The sequence below is a fragment of the Rutidosis leptorrhynchoides genome, chromosome 9 (genome assembly GCF_046630445.1).
Source record: "Rutidosis leptorrhynchoides isolate AG116_Rl617_1_P2 chromosome 9, CSIRO_AGI_Rlap_v1, whole genome shotgun sequence".
In the NCBI taxonomy this organism is placed as follows: Eukaryota; Viridiplantae; Streptophyta; class Magnoliopsida; order Asterales; family Asteraceae; genus Rutidosis; species Rutidosis leptorrhynchoides.
The window spans coordinates 316,685,042-316,705,296 of record NC_092341.1 but is presented as its reverse complement, the minus strand read 5'-3'; the positions used below and the strand labels follow the sequence as shown (position 1 = coordinate 316,705,296).

The window sequence follows — 20,255 nt, the reverse complement described above, 5'->3', positions numbered from 1 at the left end:
GCTAAACTATTGTGTGTGAATCTTAACTACTCGGTTAATTCATATTACAAATATGCAATGATGTACGTCCTTCGGTCGCAACTTAACCAGCGTTAACTACAATCTCTGTCAAAATTCAACAAATTCCAATTCATAATAAATCAAGTATATATTTGATTTTACACTTTCATCATCGATGTACCATAAACTTTTCAGATAACATTATTCGTACTTTGCGAAATTCACAAGAATTCCACGAACCGAACATCATACATCAATAAATAACGAAGTATTGATTCATAATTTCAATGTCATTAAAGAAATATTGCGTAAAAGTTATGTACTTTTTAAAGCCTTTAGGGATTATTAAATTCTAGTTTCAACCGTAAATCAAATGAGTTTAATTTAACATTAACTCATTAAATCTATGTTACATCTGAAGAAAATATACATATATATATTTTCATAAAGACTGTAATAAAATTCTTTTGTACAAAATATTAATTGTGAATTTTTTTTAACGGGTAGGTAATACCCGAGAGATATATAAATTTACAAATAATATATTACATTCTTCGAATCTGATTCAGCAAATCATCCATTATACTCCCTACTTTCACAACAATATACATTCTTTTTATAGAAATCAAAACAACCATACTCATTCAAAATTTAATTACATATTCTGATTTTGAAATCTCAAAATTCAACTCGAGATATGACTAAAATCATCACTCTTAGATCCTTACATCTTTCACAAGCTATATTTTGACTTCAAAACTATGTTAGAACATCAAATGTATGTTAACGATTACAATCTGTGTTCAAACCCTTCGAAAATTTCTGAAGACACTTCGAATGATGAGCAATCGAGATGATGATCCAACCACATGTTACCCACAGTTATGTACCAGAAAAACTCTTGAAACCAAAGTAAAAGTTTAAACAACGTATCCGCGTCAGATTCTTTGGCATTTATTAGCAAAAATAACTTTCCGACTCCTATTCAAAGTAGCCAGTTTTGTCACAGCTCCAGCAAGTCAACTTCAACTTTTCAGTCAGACTAACCTTATTATAACCTTGAGATATACACCATCGTTACCAGGGAACCTTTTACATTCCACCACATTATTAGCAGATGTACCAACAACTTCATTACCCTTTGACTTTAGCCTCTCCAAAAAGTCATTATAATTATTTATTGAAACCCCATCATTTACTCATTCGCATCATGTAATGAGAATTGCCATACGAATCATTGGGAATTAGTAATCAGTATTTTGAAATCTCGCAGCATGTCTACGCCAACAGTTATATGTGTATATATAACGTCTATCTTCTGGACTTAATTTGAATGTGAAGTTTCTGAAAAACACTCCGAACTAAGAATTGGTTCTCCGAAAATGGAAAAAATGCTGATGAAGCAGCAAAAACTAAAAACGACTTTAAACGGTAAAAGCTGGATGATAATGATGAAGTGTGCTGGCAAAGCGCAGAAAAAGAGAAGTTTTGGAACTGGAAAACGGATTGAGCAAAGTAAGAAGGAGGCTTTGGACAAATTACAAAGACTGAACCTGACTTCAAAGGATCCAAATGATTCAGTACCTGCTGAAGTCATTAACGAATACCTTGCTCCTGACTCTAAACCCCTGCGGACAATATTCTTCATCATCCTCTGATATTAGAAATTCTAAAATATCATCATATCTTTCATTATAAATATCCTCCATATTTCTGAAGATATTTTCTTAATTTTTCTTATTTGAAATCATTTACCTCTTCGCACTATCTGTATTACATCATAAAAGAAACTATTTTAGTTTCTAAATTCTGTAGGAATATTTTGAAGTAGTGTTGGGAACTGAAGCATGAATTAGTATAATATAATGACACTTGATCAACGTGATTATATTACAGTAAGTCATGCTGAGTTTCTAAATGGAACGTGATGATTCACAGATCATAATATCATCATGTGCCATGTTATACGACTCTTGTATTCGATTTAACCTCTAAAATATCAAGAAAATATTTCTTGATGATTCGGCCTTTTCCAAGGTATTCTATTAATTTGACAAGTCAAGATCGTGCCAACATAATTTCCTTCCTAGAACATTAACAATGTTCATTCCGAAATTCATATCTGTGAATTCTGGACCATTACAAGCGGTGCTTAATCGCAAGAAGAAGAAACAAAAGGACAAAACTCTGAAATAGAAATTGGGGTATAAATTGCAGCAAATAAAAGAGAGCATTAACTGTGAATGATAATGTTTATAGAAGACAGAAACAGAGACTTTGAAATATAAGGGAACATATAAAGCCCAACGATAAACCAGAAATTATAAACCATATATATCGATGCATATAGCAATATAAAGATACGAGAGAACTAGAAACACTATAAACCCAAGAGTATAGTAGAAGTAAATAGATTCTTCCGGCGGTAGATGAAAAAGAAGAATGACCGATATAAAAGTTAGAAGTATATCGAGAATCAGAACTGGATGGAGCATATTGATGAATACTTTAAAATATGAGTTGAGGGGGAAAGAATAGAAGGTGATGAAACATGACTAGGAACTTAGAAATTAACAGATTTAACTCACACAATGGCGGAATAAGTGAATCAAACCCTCTAGTGAATAGATTAAGTTTTTTTTTGATTAATTTAGTCAAACCACAACTAAATCAAGTGTGATTAGATCAACACCTAGAGCTATTATTCACCACCTGGGTGATTTGGACTGAGAGAAAATCAGAGGAGCTCACTAGATCTGAGTGTGTGTAACAAATGAGAGGCTTAACCTAAAGTGAAGAACATAAGACTTTATATACCCCTGATGTTGACTCACCCATACGATTCATTCATCACACGTACGAGTTGGCTTCATCAGCCGTACGGGTGATCACTCACTCGTGTCTTCTCATTTAGGTTGTAATTGTGACTTAGCTCAGCATCAACCGTGCGTATGAGCCTGTCAGCCGTACTAGTGAGGCTTCACTCGTACGTCTGACTAAGTCTAACATAGTCAAACATCTAAATCTCGTTCTGCAGTTCCTGTAACCACATACAAACACGGATAGGATAATAACGAGCAATCATGGTGGCCTATAAACTGTTGTACCTGCAATGGACGTGGGTAGATGTCTAGGGACTTGCATAAGATGCATCAACAGAAGGTGTGAGTTGTAAGGAAACGAAGGAGGTGAATTTATAAGAAAATCTCCGACAGAACAATTAAAATGGACGATCGCATTTAAAGCGGATCCTAATTCCCTTGATTACCAGAGAGTCAAATCTTATTAAGAAGATTTTCTTTAAATCTCTTGAAATCTGGGAATCAATCATATCTACGTCAAATGATAAGATGAATCTACACTTACTCATTTCACTCTTCTATGTTAGCTTCATTCGTACTCTTCATATAAATGGATTGTTTATTCAAATTATTCGCTGATGATAAAACTCTAATTTTCAGCCCGTATGCATCATAAAAACATATTTATTATCATTCACGACCTTTCCACTCAAATTTCGGGACGAAATTTCTTTAACGGGTAGGTACTGTGACAACCCGGAAATTTCCAACCAAATTTAAACTTTAATCTTTATATGTTTCCGACACGATAAGCAATATTTGTTAAGTTAAATTTCAAGAATTTTAAACTATGTTCATACATTCATTAAACCTCGACCAAGTTCCAACGATTCATGAACCATTAAACGAATATGATTATATATGTATATGTGTATATATATTATAACTTGAAACGTAAACAAAATATTAGATTAAATACTTTATATGATTGTATCTGTTTCAAAATGTTTATCAATGGAATTAGAAGATAAGATCAAATGATTGAATTATCAGATATATTGAATTATGATTACAAGTCTCTGTTGAAAGGCCCACGTTGATTTGAGAAATCTTTCCATTTTAACAATATTCGGAAAATGGTAAACTGATTTATAAATAAGAACAAATTGTCAATCATTGAGAACTAGACAAAGGATAGTGGAAGATTGAATCTCATAAAGACTCGATTGATCTATTTAGTTTCAAACGTACAAAAACATTTTCAGTTTAAAAAGAACTTTATTATTAAAACGTATATAACTTTTATAAATATCTAGAACCACTTTTGACAACTCATTACTTAACTAGTATGATAAAGATAACGATCTTTATATTTTATTTTATTAAATATATATAACGATTTAAATTAATATTATATATTTATACGCATATTATACGTACATAGTTTTATACTTTTACTATACTTAAACTTTACCTTTACTTTATTTTTACTTTACTTTAACTTTAATAATTCACTTTAATAATTCATACTTTAATAATTCACTTTAATAATTCATACTTTAATAATTCACTTTAATAATTCATACTTTAATAATTCACTTTAATAATTCATACTTTAATAATTCACTTTAATAATTCATACTTTAATAATTCACTTTAATAATTCAAAAATCTATTATAAATAGAATTCAATAGGTTTCATTATTTCATAGAAACTTGAAAATATTTTTCTCTAAACTCTCTCAATCGATTTACATATATATATTTACTCCGTATTATTTCAAGATATTATTAGTATACATAAAATATTACGACGGAGTGCTGTCCGAGTGATTTCGAAATTGTTTTTCGAGTGGGATAGGATTAAGGAAATTATGGGTTATAGCTATGGAGGTGATTGAGTATGGTTCATGGGTATGCTCGTGAGGTCAATATAGTGTTTATCATTTCCGTTGCGTCTACGTACCTTTCCTGCAATATTGAATCTCAATATTGATACGTGAGTACTCATAATTTAACTTTTACATACTAATAGTGTATCCCTGACTAGTGCTCGAGTATTTAGGATTATGCATGCTTGTACTTTTGATATTGCCATTAGACAGGTTAGGTTGAATGTTGAATTAGTTACACTTGCGGTTGAGATAAGGTATAAGATATGCATGTCCTTAGAAAGCTAGCAAAAAATTAAGAACTTTTTCTTTAGATATCGAATGGTTTCGATGAACGGATTAGAAGTTATAATCAATTGAATTTTCGATATTTTTATTAAAAATGATTATTATTATCGTCGTTTTTATCGTCGTTCTAGTTTTGTCTTATTATTATCATTATTATTATCTTTATCAATAAAAGGGATTTATCATTAAAAATTGTTATTTTTTTTATTACTATCGTTATTATCGTTAAAGTTATAATTAGTATTATTATTATTATTCAATTATTATTATTATTATTATTATTATTATTGGTATTATTATTATTATTATTATCATTATTAATATATATATCATTATTTAAAAATGGTTATTGTTATTGTTATTATTATTATTACTATATTATCATTAAGATAATTATTAGTATTATCGTTAATAATGTTATAGTAACTATCATTATTAATATTAGTGTAATTAAAACAAATATTTGTAACACCTAATTATTTTGATTACTATTATTATCATTATTATGAACACGATATAAAAGACGATTAAAAGCTATTAAACGAAACGATTAGGAAATAATGGGTAAGAGTATCATGATGAAATTAAAATAGTATAAGATATTGATTTAGATAAAATTATCGTTCTTATTATTTTTATCATTACTATTATTATTAAAAGTATCGTTAGTATTAAAACTATCATTTTAACAAAAATTATCATTTTAATAGAAATGTCATTGTTACTATAAAATATCATTATTATTATTATTTTAAATAGAATTATTATTTTAAAGATAATATTAAAAATTATCGTAAATATTAAAGTTATCATAATTAGAATTATCGTTTTATCATAACGTCATCTTAGTAATTATAAATATTGATATTTTTATAATAATTATTATTATTACAAAATAATACAACTTTTACTTACTATCATTATAGATATTATTTTATAAAATAAATATGTGATACAAACATATTTTACTACGTGTAATAACTTACTTTAATAATACCTATCATATTATCTTTATGATATTAAATGAACCCTATAAATTTTATTACTTAATATATATAAAAGTATATTTTATTATATAAATTTAATATAAAATTTTATTTTTTAATAAATAAATTATATTATTTACTCTAATAAATCTTTTAAAAATATTTAAAAATATAAAACAACGATATTTAAACTATATATTAATCATGTATAGATTTTTGGAAATTATTTTGAGTCAAATTTACTTTTGTTGACTTTTGCATATTAGTCTCGAGCATTAGGATTGTGGTACACTATGACTTGACCTAATTTGTTAGACAAATATTGACCAACACATAAATATATACAATTAATTTAGGTTCGTGAATCCGAGGCCAACCTTGCACTTGTTCAATGACGTTATATGTATTTTTACTACGAAATACAGTATGGTGAGTTTCATTTGCCTTTTTACCCTTTATATTTTTGGGACTGAGAATACATGCGCTTTTATAAATGTTTGACAAAATAGACACAAGTAATTGAAACTACATTCTATGGTTGAATTATCGAAATCGAATATGCCCCTTTTTTATTAAAGTCTGGTAATCTAAGAATTAGGGAATAGACACCCTAATTGACGCGAATCCTAAAGATAGATCTATTGGGCCTAACAAACCCTATCCAAAGTACCGGATGCTTTAGTACTTCGAAATTTATATCATGTCCGAGGGAGGATCCCGGAATGATAGGGGATATTCTTATATGTATCTAGTTAATGTCGGTTACCAGGTGTTCACCATATGAATGATTATTTTTGTCTCTATGCATGGGACGTATATTTATGAGAACTGGAAATGAAATTCTTGTGGTCTATTAAAATGATGGAAATAAATGATTATGATAAACTAATGAACTCACCAACCTTTTGGTTGACACTTTAAAGCATGTTTATTCTCAGGTGTTAAGAAATATTCCGCTGTGCATTTGCTCATTTTAAAGATATTACTTGGAGTCTTTCATAGCATATTTCGAAGAACGTTGCATTCGAGTCATTGAGTTCATCAAAGATTATTATTAAATCAATTTATAGTTAGATAGTGGATATTATGAAATGGTATGCATGCCTGTCAATTTTCGATGTAAAGAAAGATTGTCTTTTAAAAACGAATGCAATGTTTGTAAAATGTATCATATAGAGGTCAAATACCTCGCAATGTAATCAACTATTGTGAATCGTTTATAATGTATATGAACGGGTCCTTTCAAAACATACCCTTAAACGTCAGCTCAGTTATCAGATTGTTTTTATCAAACATATCTAACCCAAAAAATGTCCAGAATGTTTAGTTATTTAAGCTTTATAGTTTATGCATGATGATATGGATTAATTGACCGTTGTAACATCCGTGTTACATCCGTCCCACATCGGTTGGAGAGGGGAACGAAGCATGCCTTATAAGGGTGTGGAGACCTTTCCTAGCATGACGCGTTTTTGGATCACAAGCGCAACATATCCTATGAGAAGTCTGCAGTTAAGCGTGCTCATGCGAGAGCACTACCAGGATGGGTGACCTCCTAGGAAAGTGCTTGTCGTTTTTGGTCGCCAAGAAATTCGTGCGCCTACGGGCAAAGGGGACAATATCATGCTACGAGGAACGTGTTACCTGGGTTGGGCTGTCACAGATGGTATCAGAGCCAGGCCCCGGACCAACGTGCACAGCGGGGACGCTGTGTCCCATTAAGGGGAGGATTGTAACATCCGTGTTACATCCGTCCCACATCGGTTGGAGAGGGGAACGAAGCATGCCTTATAAGGGTGTGGAGACCTTTCCTAGCTTGACGAGTTTTGGGACCACAAGCGCAGCATATCCCATGAGAAGTCTGCAGTTAAGCATGCTCAGGCGAGAACACTACCAGGATGGGTGACCTCCTAAGAAAGTGCTCGTCGTGTTTGGTCGCAAAGAAAAATCCGTGCGCCTACGAAAAAAGCGGACAATATAATGCTACGGGGAACGTGTTACCTGGGTTGGGCTGTCACAACCGCAGTCAACATTTGAATGTATCAAAGTTTCTGGTTGAATAATAAACACTCTAAAATTGTAAAATTATTTTATTAACCTTTTACATAAATAAATAAAGGAATATAATTGTTTAATAATTATTCGCGATATTCTTTAAGAATGGTATTCAAAGAAAATGAAGATGCTTAAATTTTAAGAGATATTGTAATTTGAGGTGATATTTCCACTAGTCTTTTTGATTGATACACCACAACTTTATGTCAGTTTCTAGAAATAAACTCCAATGCATATTAGCAAAAAATTTGTATAAAATACTACAGAGTAACATTTAAAGATAACTTAGTACATTTGAGTTGATCTATAAAAAATACAAGTGGAAATATCAATTCCCAACTTTTTTTGTTTCAGTTACCACCATTTGTCATGCACATGTTACAAACAAATATATTTGTTTCAAACTTCATCATCTATTAGGTTACAAACAAAACAAATGCGTTAAATACAGCTTAATTTTTTTTGGACATCAGTTTGGAATCACCCAGGGGGACTTAACCACTCACGCGTTCATCTCTCGTAGTTGCATAACCCGCCCCCAACTACTGCCCTGGAGGAAACCCGGACCAATCCGAGGGCATGGCCGGTAAAACCCCCCTCCCCGCTGCCCCGACACGAAGCGAAAGGCGACCTGGTTGGATACTTCAGGTCAAGGGATAACATTGAGTGCAATGTTGCACCCCAGCGGAGTCGAACTCCTGATCTCTCGCTAAGAGAGACAGACCACTACCAGCTGAGCGACAACTCAATGTTTTAAACACATCTTAATTGATATCCGAGTGTTCGTATATCATCAATTATTATTCTAATATCGATATCAATAATCAATAGATAAACAAATTTTGAAATATTATATCACCCCCTTTATCTAAAAGGCAAAAATGATGAATAGTCACTCCATTCATGTTTAAATCGTTTGTACCCCAAGCTTCAAAGGTTGTACACACAAGGAACTCACCCTACAACTTGACAACCTTGCCTAAATTAAGGGGGAAAGCCATAAATGTTAAGTTTTTTTTGAACGGCAAACTTGCATCAGTGTATCATTTATTTCATCGGCACTTATCATTTGCATACACACATGCGTTCGGAGGAAACCCGAATCGCATTATAGGAACCTGATCCTTTAACCATCCCGAGAGGCAGGCGGACCGGGTTTGAATCCTGAATGGATCCGGGAGAAAATCCTCCTGGGGTCAATCTGGATATCCATATTTCATGAAAATTAATTAATATGATGGTTAAGGTTCGAACTCATGACCATAAATGTTAAGTTAATAATTAATACATACATTATATTTAATAATCCATCCGTCTCATTACAAGTGTCCACTTACTTTTTGCACACAGTTTTAGAAAATTTCACTAACTTCATTCTCCACCAATTAGAAATCTTCTCTCTCCAGAATAAACTCATCTTATTATTTGAAATACAAAGTGGACACTTGTAATGGGACACTCTAAAATAAAAATGTAGACACTTGCGGCGGGATGGATGGAAATAAGAATAAAAATATATGCATATAAATATTCGTCGTGTACATCTTTTGAAGAAATTCCAATTCCTTTCACGAGTCTCTATCCCTGAAGTTCCAAAAACACCCCCAGCAGTTCACAAGGTTAGAGTGTTCAAAACATGAAAAACTTGTTCCTTGTTAAAGTATCCAACCTAAATATAGCAAACATGGCGGAATCATAAGGTGAGTTCACAACTAACGTGAATAAAGTTTATTTGTCATATGTAATACACTTGAAAAAACAATTAAAGTTATCATCTTTTGAATTATTAGCTCTATATTTAGCCACAATTGAGGTGGGTTGATCTTTTATATCTTGAATTTGCTTTCATTTATTTATTTTCAAGAACCCCATTTGAAATCTTGAATTTTTTTCATAGAAAAATGAATCAAGTTTGTGTTTTTATAATTGGGTTTCTTGTTTTCATTAAAATGGGGATGTTGGTATCAGGTAATGTGGTGTTTCAAGTACAGCAGCATAAGTTTACTGTTGGGAATAAAATATCTTTGACTGCTTATAAAGCTCATGATTCTTACCGTCACCGGAGAATTCTCTCCGCCGTTGACCTCCCTATCGGCGGTGACAACAGTCCCATCTCCGCCGCGTAAGTTATTTGTAACACTTCATTCTGTATTCTGTATTATCATTATTGATTATTAATTATAATTATTAATTATTATTATTATTATTATTATATGAAATAAAGGAGTAATTCTTAAAGGTAGAAGATGAAATGTGGTTTTTAATTGATCAAATTAGTTTGTTTCAGTGTCATTGTTTATGTTGGTTTTTTAACCCTAAATTAATTCTTTTTTCTTAGTTTACTTGCCTTTTTGTTTATCCCTTAAACACCCTAAATTTGTTTGTTTTCCACATTTTTTTTTATAAATTTAAAAACTTGAAGTAAATTTTTTATTGAAGTACTAACACTGAATGCATATTTATAGGCTATATTATACTGAGATTCGAATCGGGACTCCACCAAAGAGTTATCATGTACAAGTTGATACAGGAAGTGATCTCCTATGGATTAATTGTGGTGGATGTCAACTATGTCCAAAAAAAAGTGATCTTGGAGTATGATTTTTTTAAATCTCTCAAATCTCAATACATTTACGACGTTATGGTATAAATTTACTTTGAGTAATACAATTATGATTTATCTACATATGTTTGTTTTGTGTCTGTAGATCCCACTTTCAGTATATGATCCAATGCTGTCCACGAGTTCCAAAATAATTACTTGTGATCAAGATTTTTGCGCAGCTGTAGTCAACCCCGCAAATAATGATTGTATTATGGGGACACAATGTTCATATTATGTTAGATATGGTGATGATAGCTCGACCAAAGGATATTTTGTTAGAGATTATGTGCAACTTGATAGAGTATCGGGGAACCTTCAAACCGCAAATATGAATGGGAGCATTACATTTGGGTAAGTAAATTGATACATTTAAGTGAAATAAAGTTTGTATTTGTATGTTAGTTATCCATACATAGATGCATAGTTTGAAAGTTTTGGTCTTTTTGCTATACTGCTATATAGGTGGCAAGTGTCTAGCCATTATTTAATTGGTAAACTTTGGTCGAGTTGAAACGGGTCATTTTTACTACGAGTTAGGTTGACCCGCAAACTTTTTTTACCAAGTCTTTAAATAAAGCGATTAATGTCAACATAAGGATTTAAATGACAATGAGATTTTCAATGAGTTCGAACCCATTGATTTGTTTTCTTTTAAGTTTATTGTTTATTTATTTATTTTTTACTTGAACCGTTTATGATGAAACACAACTCAGATCAAACCATGTATAAGTAAGCGGATGAATTCTTAAATTCATAAATTGCGATCCGAGGCAGGTGTGGAACCCGACAAGGCAAGGGACTAGGCTCTTCACAACAAGCCCTAGATGGAATATTAGGGTTGGGGCAATCAAATTCTTCCATAATTTCACAACTTGCTATGGCTAAAAAAGTAAAAAAGACTTTTTCACATTGCTTATCTGGTTCTAAAGGCGGGATCTTTGCTATCGGTGAAGTGGTTCATCCGAAAGTTAACACAACACCAATTATGCCTAATGACAAGTAAGCTATCTTTTATTGAAAGTTTCTACCTTTTATAACATTTATGTTAAAATAATAAATCTTGGTTACGGTTTATGTACATTTTAGGTCACATTATAATATTGAGCTTATGGCTATTGAGGTGGGTGATGAATTTTTACGACTACCAACGAATTTATTCAACACTGCATCCAAACGAGGAGCAATAGTCGATAGTGGTACGACTTTGGCTTATTTTCCTGACGAGCTTTATAACCAACTGTTGAATATGGTAAGTGAAATATTGATATTTCCAAATCCGTTTTTACAAATAATAATCATTAACATAAATCGTATTATTTCTCTTTGAACCTAGATTTTGAACGCACATCCGGATGCAAAACTTTACACAGTTGATAGGAATTTCACATGTTTTAAGTACCGGGGAAAGTGAGGGTTCTTTTACTTGCCTAATATTGTACATTAATTAATTCTTATAAATAGTTAAAGAAAGTGTTAAACTTTGATTAATACGTGCAACGTATTATTGATAATGCAGTGTTAATGATGGTTTTCCGATTGTCACATTTCACTTTGCCAATTCGCTTAAGTTGAAAGTTTATCCGCATCAATATCTCTTTAAATATCAGGTATAAGTTTAAAGTTTAATCATTTTTCTGTTATTTAATTTTTTTTTTTTTTTTTTTTTTTTTTTTTTTTTTTTTTTTTTTTTTTTACGAGGAACCCCCGAGCGACGAGCCATAATGGCTCCCCTCTAGTTGGTAAACCCCGGGTAAACGGCATATCAGGTATAAGTTTAAAGTTTAATCATTTTTCTGTTATTTAAATATTAGCCATTGTGACGTTATTGAACATTTGTAATTTGTATTTGCTTACAGAATCAAAAGTGGTGCATTGGTTTTCAGAGCACTCGTTTCGATCAACCAGCGGAAGTAAAAGACGTGACATTGTTGGGAGGTTAGGCATAAAGTTTTATTCAATTATTAAAAAATATGTTTGAGGCTTTAATTAAATGTTTAAAATTTGTTGGTCATTTTTGTAAATTATATAATCTGCAGATATTGTACTAAAAGATAGGCTGGTTACGTATAACATGGAAGATCAAACTATCGGGTGGACAGAATATGATTGTACGTTTGCTTATCTCTTGTTTTGGTTAAAGGTAGCATAATGGGCGGGTTAGGCTATATGGATAACATGTTCAGGTTTTCACGGGTCAAGTTAGGCAAGGTTGAAACCGCCTAGTTGAGTTGGGTTGGTCCAGACACTTTTATGCTCACTTTACAAATTTCTCTATGAACCATCAACGCTTAAAATGTTTGGACCGCCCCCTTTGTTATTATTTGACCTGCTTACAGATTAAACACAACCCGAATGAACCAAATTGCATGTCTTTGAATAATCTCATTTTTTTTTTTTTTTTAAAATTTACTTTTTATTTTCAGGCTCGTCGAGCATCCAAGTGAAAGATGAAGAGTCTGGGATGGTGTACAAAGTTGGTAGTCATGATATGTCGTTAGCAGGTCATACAAGAGGCTCATTTTTCATGTGGTTTTGGTTTATAATAGTTACTAAAATGGTAATGTATTAGAAAACAATGGCAAGATTTGATCTTGATTTTACCATGGTATATGGAAAAGTTAAATAAATAAGATCTGCTAGATATAGTATCCAAAAATCTCTTCTTGTTCTGTTATATTGCCAACTTTTTCATACTAATTTTGAGTCTATTCAAAATATTCTACTATCTTATTTCAAAAGGTATTCACGAACATAACATGATTCAAGCGACAGAAAAAAGTGTTCTAAAGAGAGATACAACTATATATGTTTTTTATAGCAAAATATATCTTTCTTTTTTTTTTTTTTTTTTCATTTACCATTTTGATTGAGCTTGTATGAAGTAATTTTGACAAGATACAGTTATGTATACAAACCTTCCTTGTAGATCAGTTTCTTGACCAAGTATTTTTAAACAATGGTTGAAAGATGAGATTCACGCGATATAATAATTAATATAATTGCTTAAACTTGAATGTAGATTAAAAACCAAATCATTCGTGTACGAAAAATAGAAGAGACTTGTGTAGTGACCCGAACTTTTCTATGTTTATATATATTAAATAAAATTGATATTTGTATGATTAAATGTTTCCAACATGTTAAGCAATCAAACTTTTTAAGATTTGATTAATTGTAATAAGTTTATGTAGACATTTGACCACCCAAGTTGACCGGCGATTCACGAACGTTAAAAACTTGTAACAACTACATGATGATGATATATATATATATATATATATATATATATATATATATATATATATATATATATATATATATATATATACACACACACACACATACAACGAAAATATGAACATTTAGAAGAGACACTTCGTGATGAATGTTATTATTTAGGCGGGAAAACGATCGACAAAAATAACATTCAAGATAATATTGTTCGTGAAGAATATGAAGGTTTTTTTTTTCCATGTTTTGTGAAGTAAAATTTAGCCCGATTTAGAGTTTAGGGTTTAGGGTTTAGGGTTTGGTGTTTTGGATTTATGGAATAAACCCAAAACACCAAACCCTAAACCCTAAACCCTAAACTCTAAACCGTTCGTGTTAAAAACTCAATCTAAATCCTAAATCTAAACCCTAAATCTAAACCCTAAACCCTAAATTTCTAAACCCTAATATCTAAACCCTATAAATCTTAATATCTAAACCCTAATATCTAAATCCCAATAGCTAAAGCCTCAAAATATGCTCGAAAAACACGATAATTGTTATATACTACTTCTTCGAGCGTTTTCCCGCCAAAATAAAAACATTTATCACAAAGTGTCTCTACTAAATGTTCATATTTTCATCTCATCTATAATGTTCGTGAATAAAGTTTTTTCAAAAAACGAAAAAAAAAAAGTTTTTGCTTCCCCCCGCTTCCCCCCGAATGGTTACTTCCCTCTTGATCCTACCACTACATATATATATATATATATATATATATATATATATATATATATATATATATATATATATATATATATATATATATATATATATATATATATATATATATATATATACAACAACAACAACAACAACAACAACAACAACAACAACAATACCCAATCCCGCATATGCGAGGTATGGGGGAGGTGAGATGTAGACAATCCTTCCTCTACCCTAGAGTAGAAGAGAAGTCGTCCCTCTAACCACAAGTCGAGAAAAAAAATTCTCCACCCGCAGAAAGAAAAAGTCATCCATCTCTCTACTCCAGGATAGAGAGATTGCTTCCGTGGGACCTCCGGCCAAAAAAAAAAACCGACGCGAGGGATAAAAACACGACGCCATGAAAATGGTATAATCAGATTTCCATGGGTCATAGGGGCTGCCTGGAATTCCATTTAGGCTCTAAGCGGCTGCGAAGTCGCCAATAAATCGACGCTTGCTGTTGCCTCAAAAAATAGAGCCAGACACTGTAATTACAAGCATTGGGACGAAAGCTGAAAAGCATGAGATTATGATAAGTAAATATCTCACTAAGTATATTAACAATGAGTTATATACATAAAAATGAGACTAGTGAATTCAGAAACTCGAAACGATATATATAACGATTATCGTTATAACAACGTCTTACTAAATACATATGAATCATATTAAGATATTGATACACTATGTTTAACATGATAAAATGATAATTAAATATATCATTAAGTGTGTTAATAATGAACTACATATGTAAAACAAGACTATTAAATTAAGAGTTTCGAAACGAGTTATAAATGTAACGATATCGTTGTAACAACGTTTTAATTGTATTAAGATATATTCATACACCATGTTATCATGATAATATGATAATCTAACATCTCATTAGATATAATAAACAATGGATTAACAACATTAAAGGAGATCGTTAACTTAAAGGTTTCAAAACAACACTTACATGTAACGACTAACGGTGACTTAACGACTCAGTTAAAATGTATATACATGTAGTATTTTAAAATGTATTTATACACTTTTGAAAGACTTCAAGACATATATCAAAGTACTTCTACTTAGCAAAAATGCTCACAACTACATTCTCATTCGTTTTCATCAACAATTTTACTCGTATGCACCCATATTCGTACTCGTACAATACACAGCTTCTAGATATATTTACTATTGGTATATACACTCCAATGATCAGCTCTTAGCAGCCCTTGTGAGTCACCTAACCATGTGGGAGCCATCATTTGGCAACTAGCATGACTTATGAGCAAGGAAACAAAAACAAGAACTCCTTTTAACCCCACTCACCACTCACCACTCACCATTCACTTCATTTCATTTCCAATTCTCTTTCTAATTCTCTCTCAACACACACACATACACACACACACACACACTTATGAATGAATTTTTCAGTAACTAATCATCATCTTCATCGAAAATTACTTCAAGTATCAAGCTAAAATCATCATAGGAAGAACACTTCAAGAACACTTCAAAAATCCTTTCAAGTTTGCTAGTTTACTTTCAATCTTGCACATCCATTTCAAGTGATCATCCAACCTCAAGAAACCTTTGTTATTTATAGTAGGTTATCTTTCTAAACCAAGGTAATATTCATATTCAAGCTTTGATTCAATTTCTATAACCATAACTATTTTAATTCGAGTAGTAATCTTATTTGAACTTGTTTTTTCGTGTCATGATTCTACTTCAAGAACTTCCAAGCCATCAAAGATCCTTTGAAGCTCAAGTTATTTTTTCATCATTTCCAGTAGTTTTACCTACTTTACTTGAGGTAGTAATTATGTTCATAACATCATTCGATTCATAAATATATAACTATCTTATTTGAAGATTTGAACATATAATCACTAGAACATAGTTTAGTTAATTCTAAACTTGTTCACAAACAAAGTTAATCCTTCTAACTTGACTTTTAAAATCAACTAAACACATGTTCTATATGTATATGATATGCTAACTTAATGATTTAAAACCTGGAAACACGAAGAACACCGTAAAATCGGACATACGCCGTCGTAGTAACACCGCGGGCTGTTTTGGGATAGTTAATTAAAAACTATGATAAACTTTGATTTAAAAGTTGTTCTTCTGGGAAAAAGATTTTTCTTATGAACATGAAACTATATCCAAAAATCATGGTTAAACTCAAAGTGAAAGTATGTTTTTCAAAAAGGTCATCAAGATGTCGTTCTTTCGACAGAAATGACTACCTCTTTAGTAAATGACATGTAATCTGTATTTCCGACTATAAACTTATACATTTTATATTTATATTCATAAACTTAAGTTCAATATGAAAACATAGCAACTTTAATCACTCAAAACGGATTTAAAATGAAGAAGTTATGGGTAAAACAAGATTGGATAATTTTTGCTTGTTGTAGCTACGTGAAACTTGTAACAAACTTATACAAATCATAACTTAACCAACTTATATTGTATTATACATGTATTATAATATATATTATGTAATCTTGGGATAGCATAGACACGTATACAATGTTTTGACATATCATATCGACTCATCTATATAATATATTTTGGAACAACCATAGACACTCTATATGCAGTAATGCTGGAGTTAGCTATACATGGTTGAGGTTGATTCCAAAATAATATATATAGTTTGAGTTGTGATCTAGCCTGAGGCTTGTATACAATGGGTTGTGGATTTATCCAAGATAATTTATATTGATTTATTTCTGTACATCTAACTGTGGACAACTAGCTGTAGGTTAATAACGAGGACTGCTGACTTAACAAACTCAAATCATTAAAACGTAATAAAAAAATGTTGTAAATATATTTTGACCATACTTTGATATATATGTACATATTTGTATAGGTTCGTGAATCGACCCGTGGCCAAGTCTTATTTCCGACGAAGGGAAAAATCTGTAAAAGTGAGTTATAGTCCCACTTTTAAAATCTAATATTTTTGGGATGAGAATACATGCAGTTTTATAAATGTTTTACAAAATAGACACAAGTACATGAAACTACTTTCTATAGTTGAATGATCGAAGCCGAATATGCCCCTTTTTGCTTGGTAGCCTAAGAATTAGTAAACCGATCTACTAATTGACGCGAATCCTAAAGATAGATCTATTGGGCCTAACAAACCCCGTCCAAAGTACCGGATGGTTTAGTACTTCGAATTCGTTATTATCATGTCCGAAGGGTGTCCCAGAATGATGGGGATATTCTTATATGCATCTTGTTAATGTCGATTACCAGGTGTTCACCATATGAATAATTTTTATCTCTATGCATGATATGTGTATTGAAATATGAAATCTTGTGGTCTATTATTACGATTTGATATATATAAGTTAAACCTATAACTCACCAAAATTTTTGTTGACGTTTAAAGCATGTTTATTCTCAGGTGATTATTAAGAAGCTTCCACTGTCGTATACTAAATTAAGGACAAGATTTAGAGTCCATGCTTGTATGATATTTGTTTAAAAACTGCATTCGGAGATTTATATCGATGTGTAATAGTATTGTAAACCATTATGTAATGGTCGTGTGTAAAATGTTATCTTTTAGATTATCATTACTTGATAATCTACGTTATAGTTTGTTTTTAAAATCGAATGCAGTCTTTGAAAAACGTCTCACATAGAGGTCAAAACCTCGCAACGAAATCAATTAATATGGAACGTTTATAATCAATATGAACGGGACATTTCAGTTGGTATCAGCGCATTGGTCTTAGAGAACCAGAAATTTGCATTAGTGTGTGTCTAACCGAGTTTGTTAGGATGCATTAGTGAGCCTGGACTTCGACCGTGTTTTCTTTAAAAATAATTGCTCAACATTTTTAGTTGAAACTATATATTTTTACATGTAAATATTATGTGATATATTAATCTCTTAACATGTTTGATATCGTGTGATAGATGTCTACCACTAGTACAAATCCCATCGACTCACCTAATAATAATGAAGAGTCGAATATATATTGGAAAGATTCACAAGTTCCTGAGGAACCGGAAGAAGAGGAACCGGAAGAAGAGGAACCGGAAGATGAGGAACAGGAAGAAGAAGAGGTTCCGGAGGGGGAAATATTAGGAACCACAGAAAAACAGATAAATAAAAGAAAATCCTCAACCAACGGACCAAAGTTAATAATGGTCAATGGTGTTTCCACCGAGGAAGCAAAATATTGGGAAGATTACCAATTTTCCGATGAATCGGATCCCTATGAGGATTCCGATGATGTTATAGAAATTACCTCGGCCCAATTTAATAAAGCAAAAGAGAATAATAAGGGAAAAGGTATAAAAATAGAGAAACCTGATTCCAACTCCGATGAACTTTATAGGTATCGGCAACATCCGTATTTCCTAAATTGTAACAATAACCCGGAAACCTCTAAACCACCAGGTTTTTCTAAACCATTGTGGAAAACAACGGCTCGTATTAGAGGAACACCAAATATCCCTCAAAAATTAGGAAAACGAACCAGGTCTGAAGAAGAAGAAACCAGTGATTCAGATTAGAGGGTTGTAATCATGTTGTGTAATATAGGTATTGTAGTGTGCTTGTACTTTTATGTTCTATGTAAAAATTGCTTGTATTGTTTGTTAATTATCTTTTACGAATCTAATCCTTGTCTATTTTACAGTATAAAAACACAAAATGGACGTTAAGGGTAGACAATCGAATATTTTAGAAGACCTACCAAAGGATATGATTGAGGAAATTTTGTCTAGATTCGGTCAGAATTCATCAGCACAATTAGTTATGGCGAAATTAACTTGTCAAACATTTGAAAGACTTTCCAGAAATGCGTTAGTTTATAAAAGGCTTTCCTTTGATAGGTGGGGTATATCACATTCGGGAGACTTTAAGTTATGCCGTATTTTCTTTAAAGCGTTGAATGCGGGGAACCCAGATGTAATTTTACGCTACGGGTTGAGAACCTATTTTGACTCAACATATCCCAACATAGGACTTCATACATTAGAAAGAGCTTCTAACATGCAACATATGGAAGCATGTTATGCTTACGGGTTAGTAATGTTCGCTTCTCACCAAAGTGAGAAAAAAAACATCGGATTACAACTGTTAAATAAAACATTCTCACAAGTGATGGACTCAGTAGTTGGGGTGAGAAACAAGATTTTTAGATTATTACGGGGCTGCTGGGCATTACGTAACCCCCGTTCTTTTGAAAACATTACAACACGCTGTCTTGTCAACGGCCACAATGGTTACGTCCCACAAGACCAAGGGTGGGAGATTGTACTAATAAAACCAGAATGCATGACTTGTTTCTGGACGTACAAATTACGTGCCTTTATTGCCTTTGCTGAACGACTTGCGTACTAACTAGAATTATCTTCAAAAATGTCTTGTATCAAAGTTATTGTGTGCTATATTTCATATTATATGTAAAATAGCGGAATTGTAAGTTTGAAGAATATTTGAATGTGAAATATTATTATGATCAGTTTTTCATATAGAATTGTAGTAGTTGAATCGTATATTAGCTGCTAAATATGAACGTAACGGGAAGGTAATACCCGAAGTAAAACTTATAAAACGCTAATATGAAGAAAAAGCTTTTATAAATGAGTTCATATTATGCTACGAAATACTATT

At 31.7% G+C, this 20,255-nt stretch overlaps 1 protein-coding gene across 2 annotated transcripts; it reads left to right on the top strand.

Annotated features, from left to right (window-relative positions):
* The first annotated feature begins 9,605 nt into the window (after positions 1-9,605).
* On the top strand, positions 9,606-13,274 carry LOC139867287 (aspartic proteinase 36-like). Of its 2 annotated transcripts, XM_071855638.1 has the most exons (11): positions 9,606-9,722; positions 9,991-10,144; positions 10,488-10,606; positions 10,731-10,978; positions 11,402-11,626; positions 11,714-11,876; positions 11,961-12,034; positions 12,144-12,234; positions 12,484-12,562; positions 12,664-12,735; positions 13,051-13,274. In XM_071855638.1, exons 2-11 carry the CDS (start codon positions 10,066-10,068, stop codon positions 13,194-13,196), a joined length of 1,296 nt encoding a protein of 431 aa, XP_071711739.1. In that variant the 5' UTR covers positions 9,606-9,722; positions 9,991-10,065; the 3' UTR covers positions 13,197-13,274. The 2 variants fall into 2 exon arrangements, with proteins under 2 accessions (XP_071711739.1, XP_071711738.1); XM_071855637.1 differs by lacking the exon at positions 9,606-9,722 and having other exon boundaries at positions 9,924-10,144; positions 10,488-10,617.
* Positions 13,275-20,255: the final 6,981 nt, after the last annotated feature.

Bases quoted from the DNA above. Each gene is read 5' to 3' on its own strand.
- LOC139867287 (XM_071855637.1), top strand. From the start codon at position 9,924: ATGAATCAAGTTTGTGTTTTTATAATTGGGTTTCTTGTTTTCATTAAA. The intron at 10,618-10,730 runs GTATGATTTTTT...TTGTGTCTGTAG, and splicing joins CAAAAAAAAGTGATCTTGGA to ATCCCACTTTCAGTATATGA. The intron at 12,736-13,050 runs GTACGTTTGCTT...TTTTATTTTCAG, and splicing joins CGGGTGGACAGAATATGATT to GCTCGTCGAGCATCCAAGTG.